This window comes from Cebus imitator, unplaced genomic scaffold (genome assembly GCF_001604975.1).
Source record: "Cebus imitator isolate Cc_AM_T3 unplaced genomic scaffold, Cebus_imitator-1.0 Scaffold58, whole genome shotgun sequence".
Classification (NCBI taxonomy): Eukaryota; Metazoa; Chordata; class Mammalia; order Primates; family Cebidae; genus Cebus; species Cebus imitator.
Genome location: NW_016107373.1, coordinates 315,307 through 334,469, shown reverse-complemented (window position 1 = coordinate 334,469; position 19,163 = coordinate 315,307). Strand labels below are relative to the sequence as shown.

Genomic DNA, 19,163 nt, shown 5'->3' with positions numbered 1-19,163 from the left:
TCAAAAAAAAAAAAAAAAAAAAAATGGAGAAATGCATAGCTCAGAAGTTTGCACTGAGGGACAAATGAGGCTGTGGAATGGGGCCTTGGGGTAATCGTGCGGCCAGCAACACACTGTGGCCAGCCCCGCTGCTTCCCTCTCACCTGCCTGAGTTGGCATGAACACTCCAGCTCCCCACTCTTCTCTGACAACACCCAGGGCCCCTCCCTGGCCTCCCTCTGGCCCTTCCTGACCTGCGAGAGGGCTGAAGCTGAGGTTCCCAGCCCCGCCCTCAAGGTGCTCCCTCTCTGGGACGGAGACCTTGGAGGTCCCAACTCCCACCCTGGCAGGACTCCCCACTTCTGCTCACACTCCGTACCCCTCATATGACATCCCCACCCCAACTCAAGACTGTATTAATAACCAGAGGTACGCACCAGGCACTTACATATACAGCAGCTTGTAATCCTTGATACTGCAGGTATTCTTTTTTTTTTTTTTTTTTAAAGACGGGGTTTCACCATGTTGGTCAGGCTCGTCCCGAACTCCCAATCTCAGGTGATCCGCCCGCCTTGACCTCCAAAGTGCTTGAATTACAGGCGTGAGCCACCACGCCCGGCCAATACTGCAGGTATTCTTATCCCCATTTCACAGATAAGGAAACTGAGGCTCGGGGAGGACTGACAGGTGCAAGCTCCGCTCACTAGAAAGGGGCTATGCTGAGATGAGAACTCAGTTTCCCTGTGTGCCTGTCCAGTGGACCCTATGCAAACCCTGAGGCAAAGCAGCACCTCTTTGGAAAAAAGACTTCAAACCTTTTCAGGTCTCACTGCTGCCCCCAGGCCCACAGCCACAGCCTCTTCCCAGCTCCTCTACCCTATCCCTAGTCTCAGTTCTCCTGCTTCTCCTGGTCCAGGCTGGAGGATTTCAGAGTTGGAAAAAACCCAGCCTTGGCCGGGCACAGTAGCTCATGCCTATAATCCCAGCACTTTGGGGGCCCAAGGCGGGCAGATCACTGGAGGTCAGGCGTTCAAGAGCAGCCTGACCAACATAGAGAAACCCCATCTCTACTAAAAATACAAAATTAGCCAGGCATGGTGGTGCATGTCTGTAATCCCAGCTGCTCGGGAGGCTGAGGCAGGAGAACTGGGAGGCAGAGGTTGGGGTAAGCCGAGATCGTGCCATTGCACTCTAGCCTGGGCAACAGAGCGAGACTCTTCTCAAAAAAAAAAAAAAAGCAAAGAAAGAAAAACTTCCAGCCTCAGGTTCCCATGGGAGCACAGAGATGGTAAAATCCAGAAAGGGGATGAGCCAGGCTCCCCTTGGCGCTTAGCCCTTGGCATGAACACCTAATGGTGGTTAATTCCACTGAGACAAGCCCAAAGAGGCAGCATTCCTGGTGGTGAAAGCTCCGTGCATCCGCACCAGACATTCCCGTATTTAAATTCCAGCTCTGCAATGGAGAGACCACCCTCTGGGTAAGTGACCTCATGAAAATGGGAGAAAATACCTCTCCTGGCCTGGAGATCTCACAGGAGGGAAATGTGTTTCCAACAGCCATGGCCCAGCCCTTCTTCACGCACCAACTCGGTCCAGTAGGTACGATTATTACTCCCATTTTACAGATGAAGAAACCCAGGGAAAGGAGATATCCCAAGGACACACAGCCTTGCAGGGGCTTGAAACCCAGTCCTGCCTACCTCTAAGTCCTGTGCACTTACATACACCTGAGAGGCCCTCCTTCCTTTCCTCCTAGGAGTTCTTCTGCACCTTCCTCGCCCGCAGGGTCGGGGCCCTGGGTGGTAAGTTGGACCATGACTGGATGGGACTGGAGGGCTTGGCCCTGCCTGGCTGTGGCTGCAGTCCCCAAACACCTGACTGCGCTTGCTCTTGGTTGGGCTGAGGGACACTGCCTGGGCATGCAAGGGGTTGGAGACCAGGTGCACTTCCTTGCCATATTGCCTTGGGTCACTCAGCTCCCTAACCTTGGTGTCTGACTTTCTTGGGAGAGTGGTATCACCCCTTCCAGGGGGCCTGCAGGGTAGGGCTGGGGCTGGGGCTGGGACACTAAGAAAGCTGCACTTGAGCTTCCTCACTGGCTCAGGTCCTTCCAAGACCCTGGGAGGGGCCTCAGCAATTTTGTTTTTGGTTTTTGTTTTTTATTTTGTTGTTGTTTTGTTTTGGTTTTTTGAGACAGAGTCTTGCCCTGTTGCCCAGGCTGTAGTGCGGTGGCACGACCTCGGCTCACGGCATCCTCCACTGCCAGGGTTCAAGCGATTTCCTCTGCCTCAACCTCCTGAGTGGCTGGGATTACAGGCGCACGCCACCACGTGCGGCTAATTTTTTTGTATTTTAGTAGAGACAGTGTTTCGCCACGTTGGCCAGGATGGTTTCCATCTCCTGACTCCGTGATCTGCCCGCCTCGTCCTCCCAAAGTGCTGGGATTACAGGTGTGAGCCAGCGCGCTCAGCCTGTTTTGTTTTTTCAGGCAGAGTCTGGCTCTATCCCCAGGCTGGAGTGCAGTGGTGCAATCTCAGCTCACTGCAAGCTCCGCCGCCCCGGGTTCAAGCGATTCTCCTGCCTCGGCCTCCAGAGTAGGTGGGACTACAGGCGCGCGCCACCACGCCCAGATAATTTGTGTATTTTTAGTAGAGAGGGAGTTTCACCATGTTGGCCAGGTTGGTCTGGCTCTCTTGATTTCATGATCCACCGCCTCGGCCTCCCAAAGTGCTGGGATTACAGGCGTGAGCCACAGCGCCCGGCCTCTCAGCAATTCTGTACTTGCGATTTTGTAATCTTTTCCTTATAGAGTGCCCCCCAAAATGGTTTTAAGCTTCAGGCTCCACCAAACCAAGATCTATCCCCAGGGCGGGGCGGTGGAAAGCGTTCCAGCTCCCTCCCACTTGCTTTTTGCATGCTGGCTCTGGGGCTTTGGGTGAAACTCCCCACTTTCCCATCTATGCAATGGGGATGAAGGAAGCGATGTGACGCTCAGGGGACCCGCTGTTCAAAACTCGCCCAACCCACAGAGGCCGTCACAAGCCTGCACTTGGTCCATCCGCAACAGCCCTGTGGGGAAAACCGGGCTCCTACCCGCATTTTCCAGCTGAGATAACTGAGGCGTGGAGCCCTGCTGCAGCTCATCACCGAGGCTGAGTGGGCAGGCTGCAGCCCCATCCCCCACGGCTCCCTGGGGTCTCCACCCGGGATGCCCAGCCTGGGCAGCAGGAGGGGGGTCTCCAGGGTGCGGGGGCGCTCTGGAGAGCCCGAGAGCGGAGGCGGCGTCCCGCACTATCTCACCGCAGGCCCTTATCTGCTCGGGCAGCTTCCGCCCCCAACCCCAGCCCCCGCCGCAGGCCCGGCCCCCGGCCCCGCCCCCGGAGGGCCCCTCCCCCGCGCCGCCCGCCCCCAGGGGAGCTCCCGAGCTGCCCCGCTGCGGCCCAGTCGAGCGGAGAGGGGGCCCAGTCCCCCAGGTGGGCAGCCGGAAGTGATAAATAACCGAGGTGGGGGGACACCATTGCTCTGAGGCTCGAGCTGCCCCGGGATGCTCGCCCCCACCCATAGGGGCTTCCCAAACTTCGTTGCCCTCGCCAAAAGTGGGAGGGGAGCTGAGACGGAAGAAGAGAGGGGTCCCTTAAGGCCCCAGGGACAAGAGAAGTAGCGGGGTCAGTTTCAACAGGGCTCCGAGGGGCACACGACCTCCTCCCACACTAGCAATGCCAAGTGGCCTCCCTGGCACAGGTGTGCGGGGGAAGGGAGAAGAGACACCGTGGAGAAAGTGAAAAGCAAGCCACAACTAGCCATGTCTACGGAGTGCAGCGGAGAATAGCCTGAAAAATACATAAGAAACTCTTGCAAATCAAGGAAAAAGAAAATCAAGCAATCCAATAGAAAAATAGATAACACACACGCGAGAATTTGCTCAAATACCATCCAGGGAGGCTCAGCCTCACTGCTGATGAGGGCGATGCAAATTCAGACCACACTGAGAGGCTATTTATGCCTCTGAAGGGCAGAAGAGAACTGTCCTGACAGCCAGGGCTGGCCTGGAGGGGAGCAGCAGGCCCTCCTGCTTGTGGCTAGTCAGGGTGCAGCCCAAAATAGCCCCCCAGGGAGAGCAATCTGGCCTTATCTCCTGAAGCGGAGGTACAGAGGCTGTCACTCACTCATCCCCCCAGGGAGCAAATCAAGATAAGCTCTCAGGCATGTGCTCCAAGAGACAGGGACAAGAATATTCACAGCTGCGTTGTCCCTAATAGCAAAAAAATCCTAAAAGAATATCCCAGGGCCCATTGATTAGAGAATGAATAAATTACAGTAGGCACATTTGCACAGTGAACATCATTCTGCAGAAGCAGATGACCCATGGGTTCGCCGACCTCATGAAAGAATCTTTGCACCATGGTATTGAGTGGAAAAAGTCAGTCCAAGAAGACGCATACAGGCGGCCCTCCATATCCCGGGGTTCACCATCCATGGATTCAACCAACCTTGGTTGGAAAATATTTGGGGAAAAAATGGATGGTTGAGTCCGTAGAAAAATGTACAGACTTTCTTCTTGTCATTCCCTAAACAATACCGTGTAACAACGATTAACATAGCATTTACATTGTTTTTTGCAATCTAGAGATGATTTAAAGTCTATGTGAGGATGTGGTAGGCTAAATATGCAAATATTTAATACCACACCATTTTATATCGGGGATTGAGCATCTGTGGATTTTGGTATCCTCAGGGGGTTTTGGATCCAACTCCCCCACTCCCCACCAGGACACCAAAGGACAGCTGTCCTTACCCTTCTCATGAAGTTCAAAACCAGGCAAGCCATATCTTCACAAATAACAATGTTCCTTCCCTATTTCTAATACTTTTGTTATTAGGAGATGATATGATTACCCTCATAAAAAACTCTAGGCGGCCGGGCACAGTGGCTTATGCCTGTAATCCAGCACTTTAGGAGGCTGAGGTAGGCGGATCAAAAGGTCAGGAGTTTGAGACCAACCTGGCCAATATGGTAATACCCTATCTCTACTAAAAATACAAAAATTAGCCAGGCATGGTGGCAGGTGCCTGTAGTCCCAGCTACTGGGGAAGCTGAGGCAGAGGAATCACTTGAACCCAGGAGTCGGAGGTTGCAGTGAGCTGAGATTGTGCCACTGCACTCCAGCCTGGGCAACAGAGCAAGACTCTGTCTCAGAAAAAAAAAAAAAAGACTCTAGGCTGGGCACAGTAGCCCATGCCTGTATTTCTAACACGTTGGGAGGCCAGGAGTTCTAGACCAGCCTGGGCAACATGGCAAAACCCCATCTCTACAAAAAATACCAAAAAAATTAGCCGGGCATGGTGGCGTGTGGCTGTGGCCCCAGCTACATGGGAGGCTGAAGTGGGAGGATCACTTGAGCCCAGAAGGCCAAGGTGTGGTCAGCAGAGATGGTGCTACATTCCAGCCTGGGCAACAGAGCGAGACTGTCTCAAAACATATATATATATATCTCCACAAAAATATAAAACACCAAGAAGTAAACTTGGTAATAATTATTCAGAATCTACAGGAAAACAATTGTAAAATTTAATAAACAATGTAAAACTTTAAAACAGCCATTTTTTTTAATTTAAAAAAGCCAACTAAAATGGAATATTGTCTAGGTATACATATATATGTCAGAAAACGCTTTATCAAAAAAATAAAAGTAAGAGTCAGATGTGGTGGTGTTCACCTGTAGTCCCAGCTTCTTGGGAGGCTGGGGCGAGAGGATCATGTGAGCCCGGGAGCTTGAGACCAGCCTGGGCAACAAAGCGAGACCCCATCTCTAATTTTAAAAAAAGAAAGAAAGAGGCCGGGCACAATGGCTCACGCCTGTAATCCCAGCACTTAAGAGGCCAAGACTGGTGGATCACTTGAGGTCAGGAGTTCAAGACCAGCCTGGCCAACATGGTGAAACCCTATCTCTACTAAAAATACAAAAATTAGCCAGAAGGTAGTGGCGTGTGCCTGTAATCCCAGCTACTCAGGAGGCTGAGGCCAGAGTTAACTTGAGCCTGGGAGGCAGATGTTGTAGTGAGCCAAGATCACGCCACTGCACTTCAGTCTGGGCAACAGAGTGAGACCCTGTCTCGGAAAAAAAAAGAGAGAGACAGAGAGAAAGATAAGGAGTTTATATAGTGAGATTTTCATACTTCTAAGATGAGATTTGATATATCTATGCAATTTTACACCATTACATACATGTGATCATATACATCTTTTATTTTCATTTATTTATTTAGAGTCTCGCTCTGTTGCCCAGGCTGGAGTGTAGTGGCGCAATCTTGGCTCACTGCAACCTCTGCCTCCTGGGTGATTCAAGTGATTCCCCTGCCTCAGCCTCCAGAGTGGCTGTGTTTACAAGTGCCCACCACCACGCCCGCCTAATTTTTTTGTATCTTTAGTAGAGATGTGATTTCACCATCTTGGCCAGGCTGGTCTAGAACTCCTGACCGCAGCCTCCCAAAGTGCTGGGATTACAAGCATGAGCCACAACACCCACCTATTTATTTATTTATTTATTTATTTATTTATTTTGAAATGGTGTCTTGTTCTGTCACCAGGCTGGACTGCAGTGGCGCAATCTCAGTTCGCCACAACCTCTGCCTCCCGGGTTCAAGCAAATCTCCTGTCTCAGCCTTCTGAGTAGCTGGGATTACAGACATGCACTACCACGTCTGGCTAATTTTGTATTTTTAGTAGAGGGGTTTCACCATGTTGGTCAGACTGGTCCCAAACTCCCAACCTCAGGTGATCTGCAGACCTTGGCCTCCCAAAGTGCTGGAATTACAGGCGTGAGCCACTGCACCTGATCATATACAACTTTTAATGTGTTGTTTTCCTTCTCTATTCACATTAGTTCCTCCCACCATGGAATCCATAATATCACTTTAATGTGTTATCTATATTTTTTTATGTATTCATTACACATAAACTGATATATACTGATACCTTTAATCACATATACATATACAGGTTTCTGTCATTATTTTTAATAGTCTCTTTTAAAAAGTGGATATTAAGTATCTCTGTATCTCACTTTTTTCACTAATATACCTAAAAGCCCCTGCAGATCTAATTTAGCGCTTTATTAATTTGTAATTCGTATTTTTTCTTTATTTTTGAGACAGGGTCTCACTCTGTCACCCAGGCTGGAGTACAGTGGCACAATCAGTGCTCACTGCAGCCTGGACCTCCTGGGCTCAAGCAATCCTTCCACCTGAGCCTCCTGAGTAGCTGGGGCTACAGGTGCACACCACCACACCTGGCTAATTTTAAAATTGTTTGTAGAGTCGGGTTCTTGGTTTGTTACCCAGGCTGGTCTGGAGCTCTTGGGCTCAAGAGATCCTCCCTCCTAGGCCTCCCAAAGTTCTGGGATTACAGGTGTGAGCCACTGAGCCTTAGGAATCCAGTGGGAATTCCAGGCCAGGTGGGAGGAAAGGGTAGTGTATTGGCAGCAAGCAACATTTCTGGCTGGGTCTTGCCCATCGCCTTGTTGGGTGGCCAGGAGCCCTCAGCCCCCAGAGGCAGGAATGCTAACTGTGCTATTGTGAAATCATTTGCATATTGTGAAGTGCTTTGCATAAGATGGAGTGCTTTGCATACAGGGAGGGAGGCATCTTGGAGGTCCTAGGGCAGGATCCCTGAGTAGCTTTCCTTGCCAAGAAACCAACCCAGGGATTCCATTTTGGAACTCAGGGAGGGAACAGAACATCCTAGCAGTTGTATGGGCCCAGTGGGGGAGATGGACAGAAAACTTCAAAAGACAAGCTGGGCCATCAGGGAGGAGCTGGCGGTCTAAGGATGGCAGACACTGCAACATGAGGCGGGACAGGCACCAGAGGCAGCCCTGAGAGCAGACTGTGCCCTCTGAGCCCCAGCAGAGGGGAAAGTGACAGAGCAAATGGATGGAGCTGCCCTGGGAGGCTGCTGAGGGTCAGAGACTTAGAGACCCATACTTGTCACAATCTCTGCCCAAGTGAGTACCCACATGCCCTTTCCTGAATCTTCTATACTGGTTGATTTCCAAAGAAGAATACGAAGTGGAAACGCCAAATCACTGCTGTTCAGGATGTTCAGGACCTAGAAGTGAGAAGTGGTATGACACACACACTCTGGCTTCAGGACAGCCAGTTTGAATCCTGGCTCTGCTGTCTGTGCCACTACCTGACCCTGAGCTAACAGTACTCACCACAATGGGATAATATGAGGATTCAGTGAGATAATGTGAGTAGACTGAATAGCACATAGTTGTGCTCAGTAAATTGCGGTTATGATAAGAACTGCCAACCAGTGTTTACTGCCCTAGTCTAACCAAAGAGGTCAGGTCTAGCTTCCTCCAGGTGAGGCCAGCACACAGCCCTGGCCCTCCAGGTTTGGAGTTCCCATCAGCAGGGTCCAGCCACCATGCATTGGACTCCAAAGGGTTACAAGCCCTGGAGACAGTGGCCTGAGGTTCCCAGTGAAATACCAAAGCATAAAAATAATTCGATGAGTAAGAATAAAATTCCCTCTTCTGAGGTTCCCGGGGCCAGGCCCCTCCCTGCGGCAGGCACTTCCCCTTTCCCATGTTCATGGAGGAGCCAGGCCACGCTGACTCAGAACAGGAGCGCACAGCAGTCCTCCCAGCCCGACCTGGGCATCCCGGTCTAGCGGCCGGGCGCGCCCCCGTGTGGCCACGAGCGGACTGCGGCTCTGGAGGGGAAGCGGCGGCCAGACCCACAAGCCCCGCAGCCCGGCGGACCGCGGTCCCCGCAGAGCCGCCGCCTCCGCCCCCGCCCCTGCCCAGCCTGGCTGAGCGCGGTGCATGCGGTGCTCCCACTTCCGCCCAGCCCTCCCCGCCGGCCGCCGCCCGGCCCAAACGGAAGTGCGCTCTCTGCGCGGGTCCCCCAGCGCAGCGAGGCGGAAGCGCCCTCTGCCGCCACTTCCCCCGACCCCGCGGCACACGGCTCCTCGGGTTCCGGACAGGCCCCGTGTGACGTGGCCGCGCGCCGGGGGCGGCTCCGGGCCGGGGGCCGGGCGGCCGGGCGGCCGGGCGGGGCGCAGCCGGGGCGGGGCGCGGCACCGCAGCTGGATGGCCGGGGCCGCCCGGAGGAGCGCCGCCGCCGCCGCATGGTGAGTGCCCGTCGGACCGTTGGGGCTCGCGCCCCGGGCGGGACGGACCCGGCGGATACCTCGCCCCACTCGACTGGTCCTCATCAGACCTGGGCTGGCTCCCAGGGCCCGGGAGTCAGGCTCGCCCTCCTCGGCCTCCTCTCCCCCGTCGCCCCGCGCTCCGCGCCCCATCCCTCCCTCGCTGTCCCCTCCGTGTCCCACCTGCCTCTCTCTGGCTCTGTCACTCTCTCCTTTCCCTCTCTTCTTTCCCTTTCCCCTCAGACTCTCCGTGTATTCCCTCTCCCTAATCTGTGGTCCCTTCAACTCTGCATGACCGCCTCGACCTGGCCCAGCCTTGCCTGTGGTCCCCAGTGGAGCCCCGCTGGCTTCAACAGGGTCCCCGAATAGTTACGGCCTGGAGGTCCTAGACATGGGCATCTCTGCCACCGCCCAGAGGCAGCTGCTTTCTTCCCCTCCCATCTCCATTAGGAGATGAGGAAACTGAGGCAGGGACATCACCAGCTCAAGGTCACAGCCAGCCTGAGGCGGGACAAACCGCATTTAAACCTCGTGCCCGAGTTTCCAGGTGGAACTTCTCGCTTGGTTGACTCACGTCCACATCCTGTGATCGGCCGGCTGGGCACATTCCTGCTGCAGGGAGCTCCAGAGGCCTCCCCGGGCACAGGCAGGGCCTCCTCATCCTGGGCACATCCACCTGCACTTTCAGGTTCACCTCGTCCTCACAACTGAGGGATGTGATAGTGATCCCTGTCCTGCACAGGAGGGTACTGAGGCTCAGAGAGGGGGCTGCAGAGACTTGCCCAGAGTCAGACAGCTGAAAGTGCAGCGGAGTTCACCACTGGGGCTCTAAAGCCTGCGCTCTGCATGGGAGAGGCATCCCCTTGCTAAAGGCTCCTTTCTCATCAGCCCCACCTCCTGTCCTTTCGGTACCCCAGGGACATTGGTTTCCTGGTCTTTCCCTGGCTCAGCTGCTCAGTTTCCCCACATGTGTCTCTCTGAATCCCCCCCATCCCCCTCCTTAGACTGGACGCGTCAGTCCCTGGGGTGTCGCCTGCTGCAGAACCTTCCCTGGCAGCCAGAGACACCCAGCTGGGTTGGGCCACCGGTGGCTGAGGAGGGCCAGCCAGCGCCTCACCCTGTCATTAGGGAAAGTTTAGCCTCAGGCGGAGGTGCTGACACAGTCTGGAGCTGCTCAGAAGGAAAAAATGTGTGGTGCTCGGGAGTGGGGCGTGGAGGCGCAGGGCCCCACTGCTGTGCACCCAGCTCAGATGCCCTGGCAAGGACAGCAGGAGGGTGGATGCCAGGGTCCCTTGGGGGGAGGAGGGAGGCGCCACGTTTCCTAAGCAGGTGTGCGGCCAAGGCTGGCAGCTTACGTAGGTGGCCTTTGTGTTTTTCAGTACGTGGCATGCCTGGATGTCCCTGCTTTGGCTGTGGCATGGCGGGCCCAAGGCTCCTCTTCGTCACCACCCTTGTGGTGGAACTCCTGGGAAGGGCTGGGGGTTCCCAGCCGGCCCTCCAGAGCCGGGGGACTGCGACGGCCTGTCGCCTGGACAACAAGGAAAGCGAGTCCTGGGGGGCCCTGCTGAGTGGAGAGCGGCTGGACACGTGGATCTGCTCCCTCCTGGGTTCCCTCATGGTGGGGCTCAGTGGGGTCTTCCCATTGCTCGTCATTCCCCTGGAGATGGGGACCATGCTGCGCTCAGAAGGTGAGCGACCCTCCAGTGGTGCCCAGGGTTGGCCAGTGGTGTGGAAAGCACACTGCTGCTCTTCTTAGGAGACCCTGGGTCACAGAGTGTCTGAGACGGAGGGAGAGGATAGAAGAGAACTTCTTCCCTTGGTCTTGCCAGGAGTTATCTAGCCAGAGGTGGCTGGCTCAGCCTTCCCCAGGAGCTACAAGCACCTGGTAGCAGGACCTGCCTCTACCTGGGGAGGGGCTCCAGGAGACAGGGATGCGGCCATGGGTGGGAGCTTTGCCCCTACTACCCTTTCATACCACGTGCAGGTACTGCCTGTTTACAAATAACATGTTGTAACTAAACACACAGGAGAGCTCCGGGGAGCTGCTAAGAATCATGTGCCTAACCCCCACTCAAGAGGGTTGGACCAGGGCCCTGTGAATGTTAGAAACGAGCACCCCAGAGGCTTGTGCTGCCTGCCGGGCTCAGGGACCATTCACTTACCAGATGGTGACCCAGCAGCTCTGTGCCAGGCACTGGGCTGAGGGCTGGCACCACCGCTGTGAACAGAGCCCTCCCAGGTGCCACAATTGGGCCTGTGCTCACCCCTCAGAGCAGCCCTGCGAGGTCAGTGCACGGAGCATGTGGATTATTAGTTCCATTTTACAAGTGGAGAAGCACAGGCACAGCCCCAGGTCACTCAGCCAGGAAACAGCACTTTCCCCTGGGATCCCACCCCAAATCCAGCTGCTTCTGTCCTCTAGGACTCAGTTTCTCTATCAAACCAAAGGGTTGGACATGGCTTTCAGGCAGGTGACTTCCAACTCTGGATGTTCCAAGTCCCCAAATCTCTGCCACTTTTTTGAAATTGACAGTGACTGAGAGAAATTCCCACTTAACGAGCACTTGCTATATGTTTTGTCATTTAATTCCCATAAGAGGCCAAGTGTGTTGGCTCACACCTGTAATCCCAACACTTTTGGAGGCCAAGGCGGGTGGATCACCTGAGGTCAGGAGTTCGAGACCAGCCTGGCAAACATGGTGAAACCGTCTCTACCAAAAATACAAAAATTAGCCAGGTGTGGTGGCATGCACCTGTAATCCCAGATACCCAGGAGGCCGAGGCAGGAGAATCCCTTGAACCTGGGAGACAGAGGTTGCAGTGAGCCAAGATTGCACCACTGCACTCCAACCTGGGCAACAGAGCGAGACTGTCTCAAAACAAAACAATACAAAATAATAATTCCCATAAGACCCAACTTATAGATAGAGAAACTGAGTCTCCAAAGTCATCTGCCAAGGTCACAAGCTGGTGGGTTGGGAGCTGGGGCGTGTCAGCTCTTCACCATGACGTGGTGGTATCCCAATGGGCGTACGGCAGGGTGTGGTGTTTCTGCTGTGAGGTGGGGCCCCAGGAAGAGCAGCCGCCCATATCCAGCCTTCTGCAGGCCCAGAAGGAGCCCAGTGAGTAGGGTGGGATGGAGGTTAAGCCAGGAGTTCCAGGTTGGTCCCCCAGACCCTACATCTCTGCCTTGTAGCTGGGGCCCGGCGCCTGAAGCAGCTGCTCAGTTTCGCCCTGGGGGGACTCCTGGGCAATGTGTTTCTGCACCTGCTGCCTGAAGCCTGGGCCTACACATGCAGCACCGGCCCTGGTGAGTGAGGCCACAGGCCGGGGCAACATGGCGACAGGAGTGGGGGCCTGGTGCCCATGCCCAGGGATGGCCAGGAGAGGGATTCTGGGCATCTGACAGGAACTTGCCTGGGAGTGGCGCGGTCATCATCCTAGTCTCAGGGCCCTGGCCCCAGTGGGAGTCCTGTGCCCCAGCTGCCGGACCCACCCTTGTCACTGCCCTGGTGCCCTGGACAAGATCCCATTACAAAGGGCCCCCTCTTATGGCCCTGGCTTCGCCTGGCCTGGCATTGCTGCCCCCTGCAGGTGGTGAGGGGCAGAGCCTGCAGCAGCAGCAGCAGCTGGGGCTGTGGGTCATTGCTGGCATCCTGACCTTCCTGGTGTTGGAGAAGATGTTCCTGGACAGCAAGGAGGAGGGGACCAGCCAGGTAAGCCCCACAGCCCCGGGCCTGGATATGTCAGCCTCTGTGCTGTGGTGGTGCCTGGGGCCTGGAGGCCCAGGGGGTCCGAGTTGAGCCCTGAAAAGAGGGGTCTTCTGGCCCTCTCCTGGGAGCTACGGGAGGCTGGGCCACCTTCTTTGGGAGTGACAGCATTAGCCCCTGATGTGGCTTGTTCTGGTAGCCTGATGGTGACAGCAGTTGAGGAGGGTTTGTTGAGTTTGGGGATACCCGGCTAATGGAGTAGCAGAGAATTCTAGCTAGAAAAAAGGGGCTCCCTCTCTCTCTCTCTTTTTTTTCTTGAGACAGAGTCTTGTTCTGTCACCAGGCTGGAGTGCAGTGGCACGATCTCAGCTCACTGCAACCTCCGCCTTCCGGTTTCAAGCAATTCTTTTGCCTCAGCCTCCCGAGTAGCTGGGACTGCAGGTGTGCGCAACTGCGCCCAGCTAATTTTTGTAGTACAGGCGGGGTTTCACCATGTTGGCCAGGATCGTCTCAGTCTCTTGACCTTGTAATCCACCTGCCTTGGCCTCCCAATTATTATTATTATTATTATTATTATTATTATTATTATTATTTTGAGACAGAGTCTCACTCTGTTGCTAGGGCTGGAGTGCAGTGGTGTGATCTCAGCTCACTGCAACCTCTGCCTCCCAGGCTCAAGCGATTCTCCTGCCTCAGCCCCCCGAGTAGCTGGAATTATAGGCGCCCACCACTATGCCCAGCTAATCTTTTGTATTTTTAGTAGAGACAGGGTTTCACCATGTTGGCCAGGCTGGTCTCAAACTCCTGACCTCATAATTCGCCGCCTCAGCCTCCCAAAGTGCTGGGATTATAGGCATGAGCCACTGTGCCCGGCCTCCTGTCTCTCTTTTTCCATCTCTCTCCCTTCTGTCTGCCCTGGCTGAGTGGGGGATATCTAACATCACCTCTCCCTCCTTCTCCTGGCCCTAGGCCCCCAGCAAAGACCCCACTGCCGCTGCCACCACGCTCAATGGAGGCCACTGTCTGGCCCAGCCGGCTGCAGAGCCCGGCCTCGGTGCTGTGGTCCGGAGCATCAAAGTGAGTGGCCTGCTCAGGGACCCTGCAGCCGCAGCCCTGAGTGGCAGCCCTGCTCAGCCCTGCCTCCTGCCTTCCCTCCCTACCAGGTCAGCGGCTACCTCAACCTGCTGGCCAACACCATCGACAATTTCACCCATGGGCTGGCTGTGGCTGCCAGCTTCCTTGTGAGCAAGAAGGTGAGTTGGGCTTGGGGCTAGTGGGGCTCTGGCAATTCTGGTGGCACCCACGTGGACTCCGCCTGTGTCTGGAGTCTTTGCTTCTTGCCCCTCCATTGCTAGCGCTCTCATCTAAGGCCCTCGTCCCGTCCTCTCTGCTGCTGTCCTGGATGCTGCCGTTCTTTGATCCTGAGCCCCTGGTCTGTTCCTGTTCCCAGCACTCCTTGTTGGGTGCCTTTATCAGGCTGCTAGGCATGGCCCCTGCCTGCTCCTAGATGCTTCTTCCTCCCTCTGGCCTCTGGCCTCTGGCCCAGGGGCAGCCTGCTCTGCAGCTGGCCAAGCTCTTTCTCACCTCACACTGTTCCCCCTGCCTGGAATGTTCTCCCACCCACGCTTTGAGCGGCTGATGACTCATCCTTTGGGTCTTAACTTACATGGACTCCTCCATAAGGCTTTTGCTGACTTCATCTCAATTTGGTCCCTGGGCCTGCCCGACCCGCACTCTGTCCATCCTTCCCTTCCCAGCACCTGTGAGTGTGAGTGTCCTGTCTCTCCCTCTAGACCACTGGTTTCGTTAGGGCAGGTTCCTTGTCCCCTTTAGTCACTGCTATATTTCCAGTGGCCAACACAGTGCCCACCCAGAGCCAGCTCAGAGCAGAGTAAACCTCTGTGGAATGAGTGGGCGAGTGGGGTGCCCAGCCCTCAGCACAGACCCCGCAGCCATGGCTCCCCTCCCTGCAGATTGGGCTCCTGACGACCATGGCCATCCTCCTGCATGAGATCCCCCACGAGGTGAGCACTTGCAGGGCACTCTTCAGGGACCAGGCTCCCACAGTCAGCATGGGTGTGGAGCTTGGGAAGGTGGTGGGGTGGGCCTGCCCAGCGTGGCACGCTGGGGCTGGGCTGTGTGGGCCAGAGCTCCTCACCCCAGTAGCCTGCAGCTGCCATCTCTGCCATACTCGGGAAGGGGATCCCAGGGGCAGGCCGGGGAAGGGCAGGGGGCTCAGTGTGTATCGTGCCTGACACTCAGGGCATCAGGCCCCGCTGGGGTGCAGGGTGAACATCCAGACCTCCCTTCAGGTGGGCGACTTTGCCATCCTGCTCCGGGCTGGCTTTGACCGATGGAGCGCAGCCAAGCTGCAACTCTCGACGGCACTGGGGGGCTTGCTGGGCGCCGGCTTCGCCATCTGTACCCAGTCCCCCAAGGGAGTAGGTACGGGTATGGTGGGTGGTGGTAGCAGGTGGCGTCAGCAGAGTTGCGCCAGCCAAATAGTGTGGCTGCCTCACTGCTGGTCCCCAGGCCTGGGAGGTGGGGAGCACACGTGGTGCCCTGGGTGCCCAGCTGGGTGTTCTTCTCTGCTGCAGAGGAGACGGTGGCCTGGGTCCTGCCCTTCACCTCTGGTGGCTTTCTCTACATTGCCTTGGTGAATGTGCTGCCTGACCTCTTGGAGGAAGAAGACCCGTGGTGAGTGACCTCTTGGAGGAAGAGGACTGCCACTCACAGGGCCCTTAGGGGCCCAGGAGGGAGGGGCTCCTGGCTACTGCCCCCTCCCCTTCCCCATGCCTCCACCGTGAGCCCCATTCCCTCCCCACAGGCGCTCCCTGCAGCAGCTGCTTCTGCTCTGCGCGGGCATCATGGTGATGGTGCTATTTTCGCTCTTCGTGGATTAACCATCCCTGATGCCCCTGCCCCCTGCAGCAATAAGACGCTCGGATTCACTCTGTGACTACACATGTGAGAGGCAGAGAGGGCGAGTGCCTGCGAGAGAGAATGAGCCTCCCACCAGACAGGAGGGAGGTGTGCGTGGATGTGTGGTGTGCACATGTGGCCAGAGGTGTGTGTGAGACCGACACTGTGATCCCTGTGCCAGGCCCGGGGCCCAGTGTAGCGCCCGTTCCTAGCCATGCTGTGGTCACCTCTCCTTGCCACCCTGTCATATTGTACCTCCCGCAGTGAGCAGTGAGGGTCCTCACCCTGTTGGGACCTCAGGAGCAAGAGCAGCCCCAGGATCCCCAGGTGCAGGGAACTCCAGACCTGGCCTGCCTTCCACTGCCCCTCTGCACACGCAGCCAGGTGCCTAGGGGCCAAGGCTGGGGCAGCTTTGTTCCCCTTTCCTGGCCCTTCCTTCCCCACCTCTAAGCCAAAGAAAGGAGAGGCAGGTGCTCCCGTATCCCCAGCCCCACTCAGCACTGACAGTCCCCAGCTCCTAGTAGTGGGCTGGAAGCCGCTTTCCAAGACCCTTTCCTCAGGGCTGCCCGCCCTGGGAGCTCATTCCCGGTGAAGAATGAGCCCTGGCAGCACCAGCAGCTCTTGCCACCTCCAGCTGCCAAACAGCAGACTGCCAGGCAGGGAGCAGCCCCAGGCCGGAGAGGCCTCCCGGTCCAGCTCAGGGACACTCCTGCCAGCACAGGGGCCAGGGACTCTTGGAGCAGGCACAGAGTGAGCCTGGGCCGCCCTCCCTAGCTTGGGCCCCTTTCCTTCTCCACTGGGGTTGGGGAAGGTGGGGGCAGTGAGGGCTCTGCGCATTGTCAGCGCTTAGGAATGTGCTCTGGGAGAGTGCTGAAGCCATAATCCCCAGCCATTTCCCTTGGCTGACGCCCAGGTACTCAGCTGGCCCACTCCACAGCCAGGCCTGGCCCTGCCCTTGACCGTGGATGTTTTCAGAAGTGGCCACTGAGAGGTCTGGATGGTTTTATAGCAACTTTGCTGTGATTCCGTTTGTATCTGTAAATATTTGTTCTATAGATAAGATACAAATAAATATATCTACACATTTATTGTGTGGGTTCTGCCTCAGTTCTGCACGGCCTTCCATGGCTAGGCAGGGCCTTCCTCACTGCCACAGCCAGGCCCTTGTCTCTGAACTGTCACCCCTGCAGCATGGCTTCCTGGCTTAACTTTTTGCCCCGATTATGACTGAGCACCTATAGGATCCTGGCCCTATGCCATTTGAGCCCCTTGCCACCACCAACTCCAGGACACTCTCCTTATTTTTATTTTTTGAGACACAGTCTCACTCTGTCACCCAGGCTGGAGTACGGAGGCGTGATCTCAGCTCACTGCAACTTTCACCTCCTGGGTTCAAGCAATTTTCCTGCCTCATCCTCCTGAGTAGCTGGGACTAGAAGCATGTGCCACCACGCCAGGCTAATGTTTTTTGTATTTTTAGTAGAGGAGGTTTCACCATATTGGCCAAGCTGGTCTCAAACTCCTGACCTTGTGATCCGCCCACTTCAGCTTCCCAAAGTTTGGGATTACAGGTGTGAGCAACCTTGCCTGGTCAGGACACTGTCCTTATTTTCTAGACCTGCAAGCGGGGTGTTTTCCTTGCCTGCCCGCAGCACCCCCTCAACTGAAAATGTAATCAGGGAAGGGATCTCCGACCACAAAGTGCCTCAGTGAAATTAAGCTCTCATTCATGTAAAAAAGAGGCCAGGCTCACGCCTATAATCCCAGAACTTTGGGAGGCCGAGTTGGGCAGATCACAAGGTTAGGAGTTCAAGACCAGCCTGGCCAACATAGTGAAACCCCGTTTCTGCTAAACATAAAAAAATTAGCCAGACACAGTGGTGGGTGCCTACAATCCCAGCCACTCAGGAGGCTGAGGTAAGAGAATCGCTTGAACCTGGGAGGCAGAGGTTGCAGTGCAGTGAGACAAGATTGTACCATTGCACTCCAGCCTGGGTGACAGAGCAAGGCTCTGTCTTGGAAAAATAAATAAAAAAGAAGACGAGAATATGGGAGCCTTATTCAAAACCACACACCCTCCCTTCCGACTGTGTGGAGTCTAAGAACACCAGGTGCGGGGCGCCGCTTCCCCAGTGCTGTCAATGTGGGTGCGGGTGTCCAGTCCTCTTTCCTCCCAGGCCAGCCAGGACCACTGTCAATAGCCTGCTGGCCAGAATCTGCAGTCTGGGCAGTGCCATGGACCAGAGGTGGGTGTGAAACCCCAGTGACATCCTTAGCTGGGAGTGCTTTGGCTTTTTGTATTTTTATCAGCAAAACATTTTAAAAGGACATAGTATTTGCTTTGCCTAGCTGTAACATATCCCATAAGTGTCTCAAGGACCCAATGACTCCTGGCCTCAGAGCCAAGGAATGAACCATGGCTGTCCCCACAAGCCACCCCCTCACCTCCACAGGTGCTTGGGGCTGCTAGCTGTGTGCGAGCATCACAGCCCACTGGGAGAGGCCAGAGGCCCCATTTTAGAGCTGAGGAAGCCAAAGCAGGTGGGGGTGGTGCCTGTGGGGAACACAGGTGTCATGGTAGGAGCAAATGCCTATCTGGTTAGAAGAGGGAACAGGAATGCAGGGCAGGGGACAGAACCAGAAGCACTTCAGGGGCCATGCTGCTGGACCCCTGAGGCAGGGGCCAGGGAGTCAGAGGGAAGCCAGGCAGGGGCACCCAGGGAAAGCAAGACTAGCAGGGAGGGCATCAGAGCCAGGAAGGAGCTGGCCCTGCAGGCGGAAGCCAGACAGTCAGCAGCCTGCTGTGCTTAGGTGCATTTGGGGAGGGAAAAGAAGGGGAAAAGGAGGGAAGAGGTGGGCAGGGGTTTTTGCCAGTGGGTAAGAGAGGGCTGACACAGCTCTGATGGGCTACCATTTCAAAGGCTGGTGAGGAGGCCACCAAAGCCACCAGGAGACCCTCGTGGAAAGGAGACTGGCTTCATTCGCTGCCCTGGGCCTGACCCCCAGCTGGGCCACCTAACAGCTGTGTGATCATGGCCCAGTTGCTTACACGAATCTGTAAGATGAGGATACCCTCCTGGTGTTTATCCTGATAACCAGATAAAACTACACGTGAGGACCTGTGTGGCACGCAGCCCAGAGTGCACCCTCAGTGAATGGCGACCACCCTAACTGGGCATGAGGTTGGGGGCTGGAAGGTTGGAAGGGCACAGGAAAGCCCCATAAAGCATTTGTGACAGCATGTGGGGCCAGCTGTCACAAATGCCTTATGGGGTGAAGAGACGGCAGAATTGGGGAGGGGGCACAGTGTGACAGATCAGTCCTAGAGGAGCTCCAAGTGGATCCTGTTCCAGCAGTTTTTGGCCAAAAGACAGGGACAGAAAGAGCTAAGGGGG

General features: G+C 55.7%; 1 protein-coding gene across 6 annotated transcripts in view; it reads left to right on the top strand.

Annotated features, from left to right (window-relative positions):
* SLC39A13 (solute carrier family 39 member 13) overlaps positions 1-16,856 on the top strand; it is a 20,048-nt gene extending 3,192 nt beyond the window's left edge. The window contains exons 2-11 of one of the 6 annotated variants that reach the window (XM_017529207.2): positions 9,101-9,118; positions 10,516-10,824; positions 12,333-12,446; positions 12,731-12,852; positions 13,816-13,923; positions 14,010-14,099; positions 14,820-14,870; positions 15,159-15,291; positions 15,444-15,543; positions 15,674-16,850. In XM_017529207.2, coding sequence (XP_017384696.1) covers positions 10,524-10,824; positions 12,333-12,446; positions 12,731-12,852; positions 13,816-13,923; positions 14,010-14,099; positions 14,820-14,870; positions 15,159-15,291; positions 15,444-15,543; positions 15,674-15,749 — 1,095 coding nt within the window. In that variant the 5' untranslated portion in view covers positions 9,101-9,118; positions 10,516-10,523 and the 3' untranslated portion in view covers positions 15,750-16,850. Of the gene's footprint in view, positions 1-7,591; positions 7,983-8,960; positions 9,119-10,515; positions 10,825-12,332; positions 12,447-12,730; positions 12,853-13,815; positions 13,924-14,009; positions 14,100-14,819; positions 14,871-15,158; positions 15,292-15,443; positions 15,544-15,673 lie in introns of those variants that run through there. The other 5 variants (XM_017529212.1, XM_017529208.1, XM_017529213.2 and 2 more) reach the window with 5 other exon arrangements.
* Positions 16,857-19,163: the final 2,307 nt, after the last annotated feature.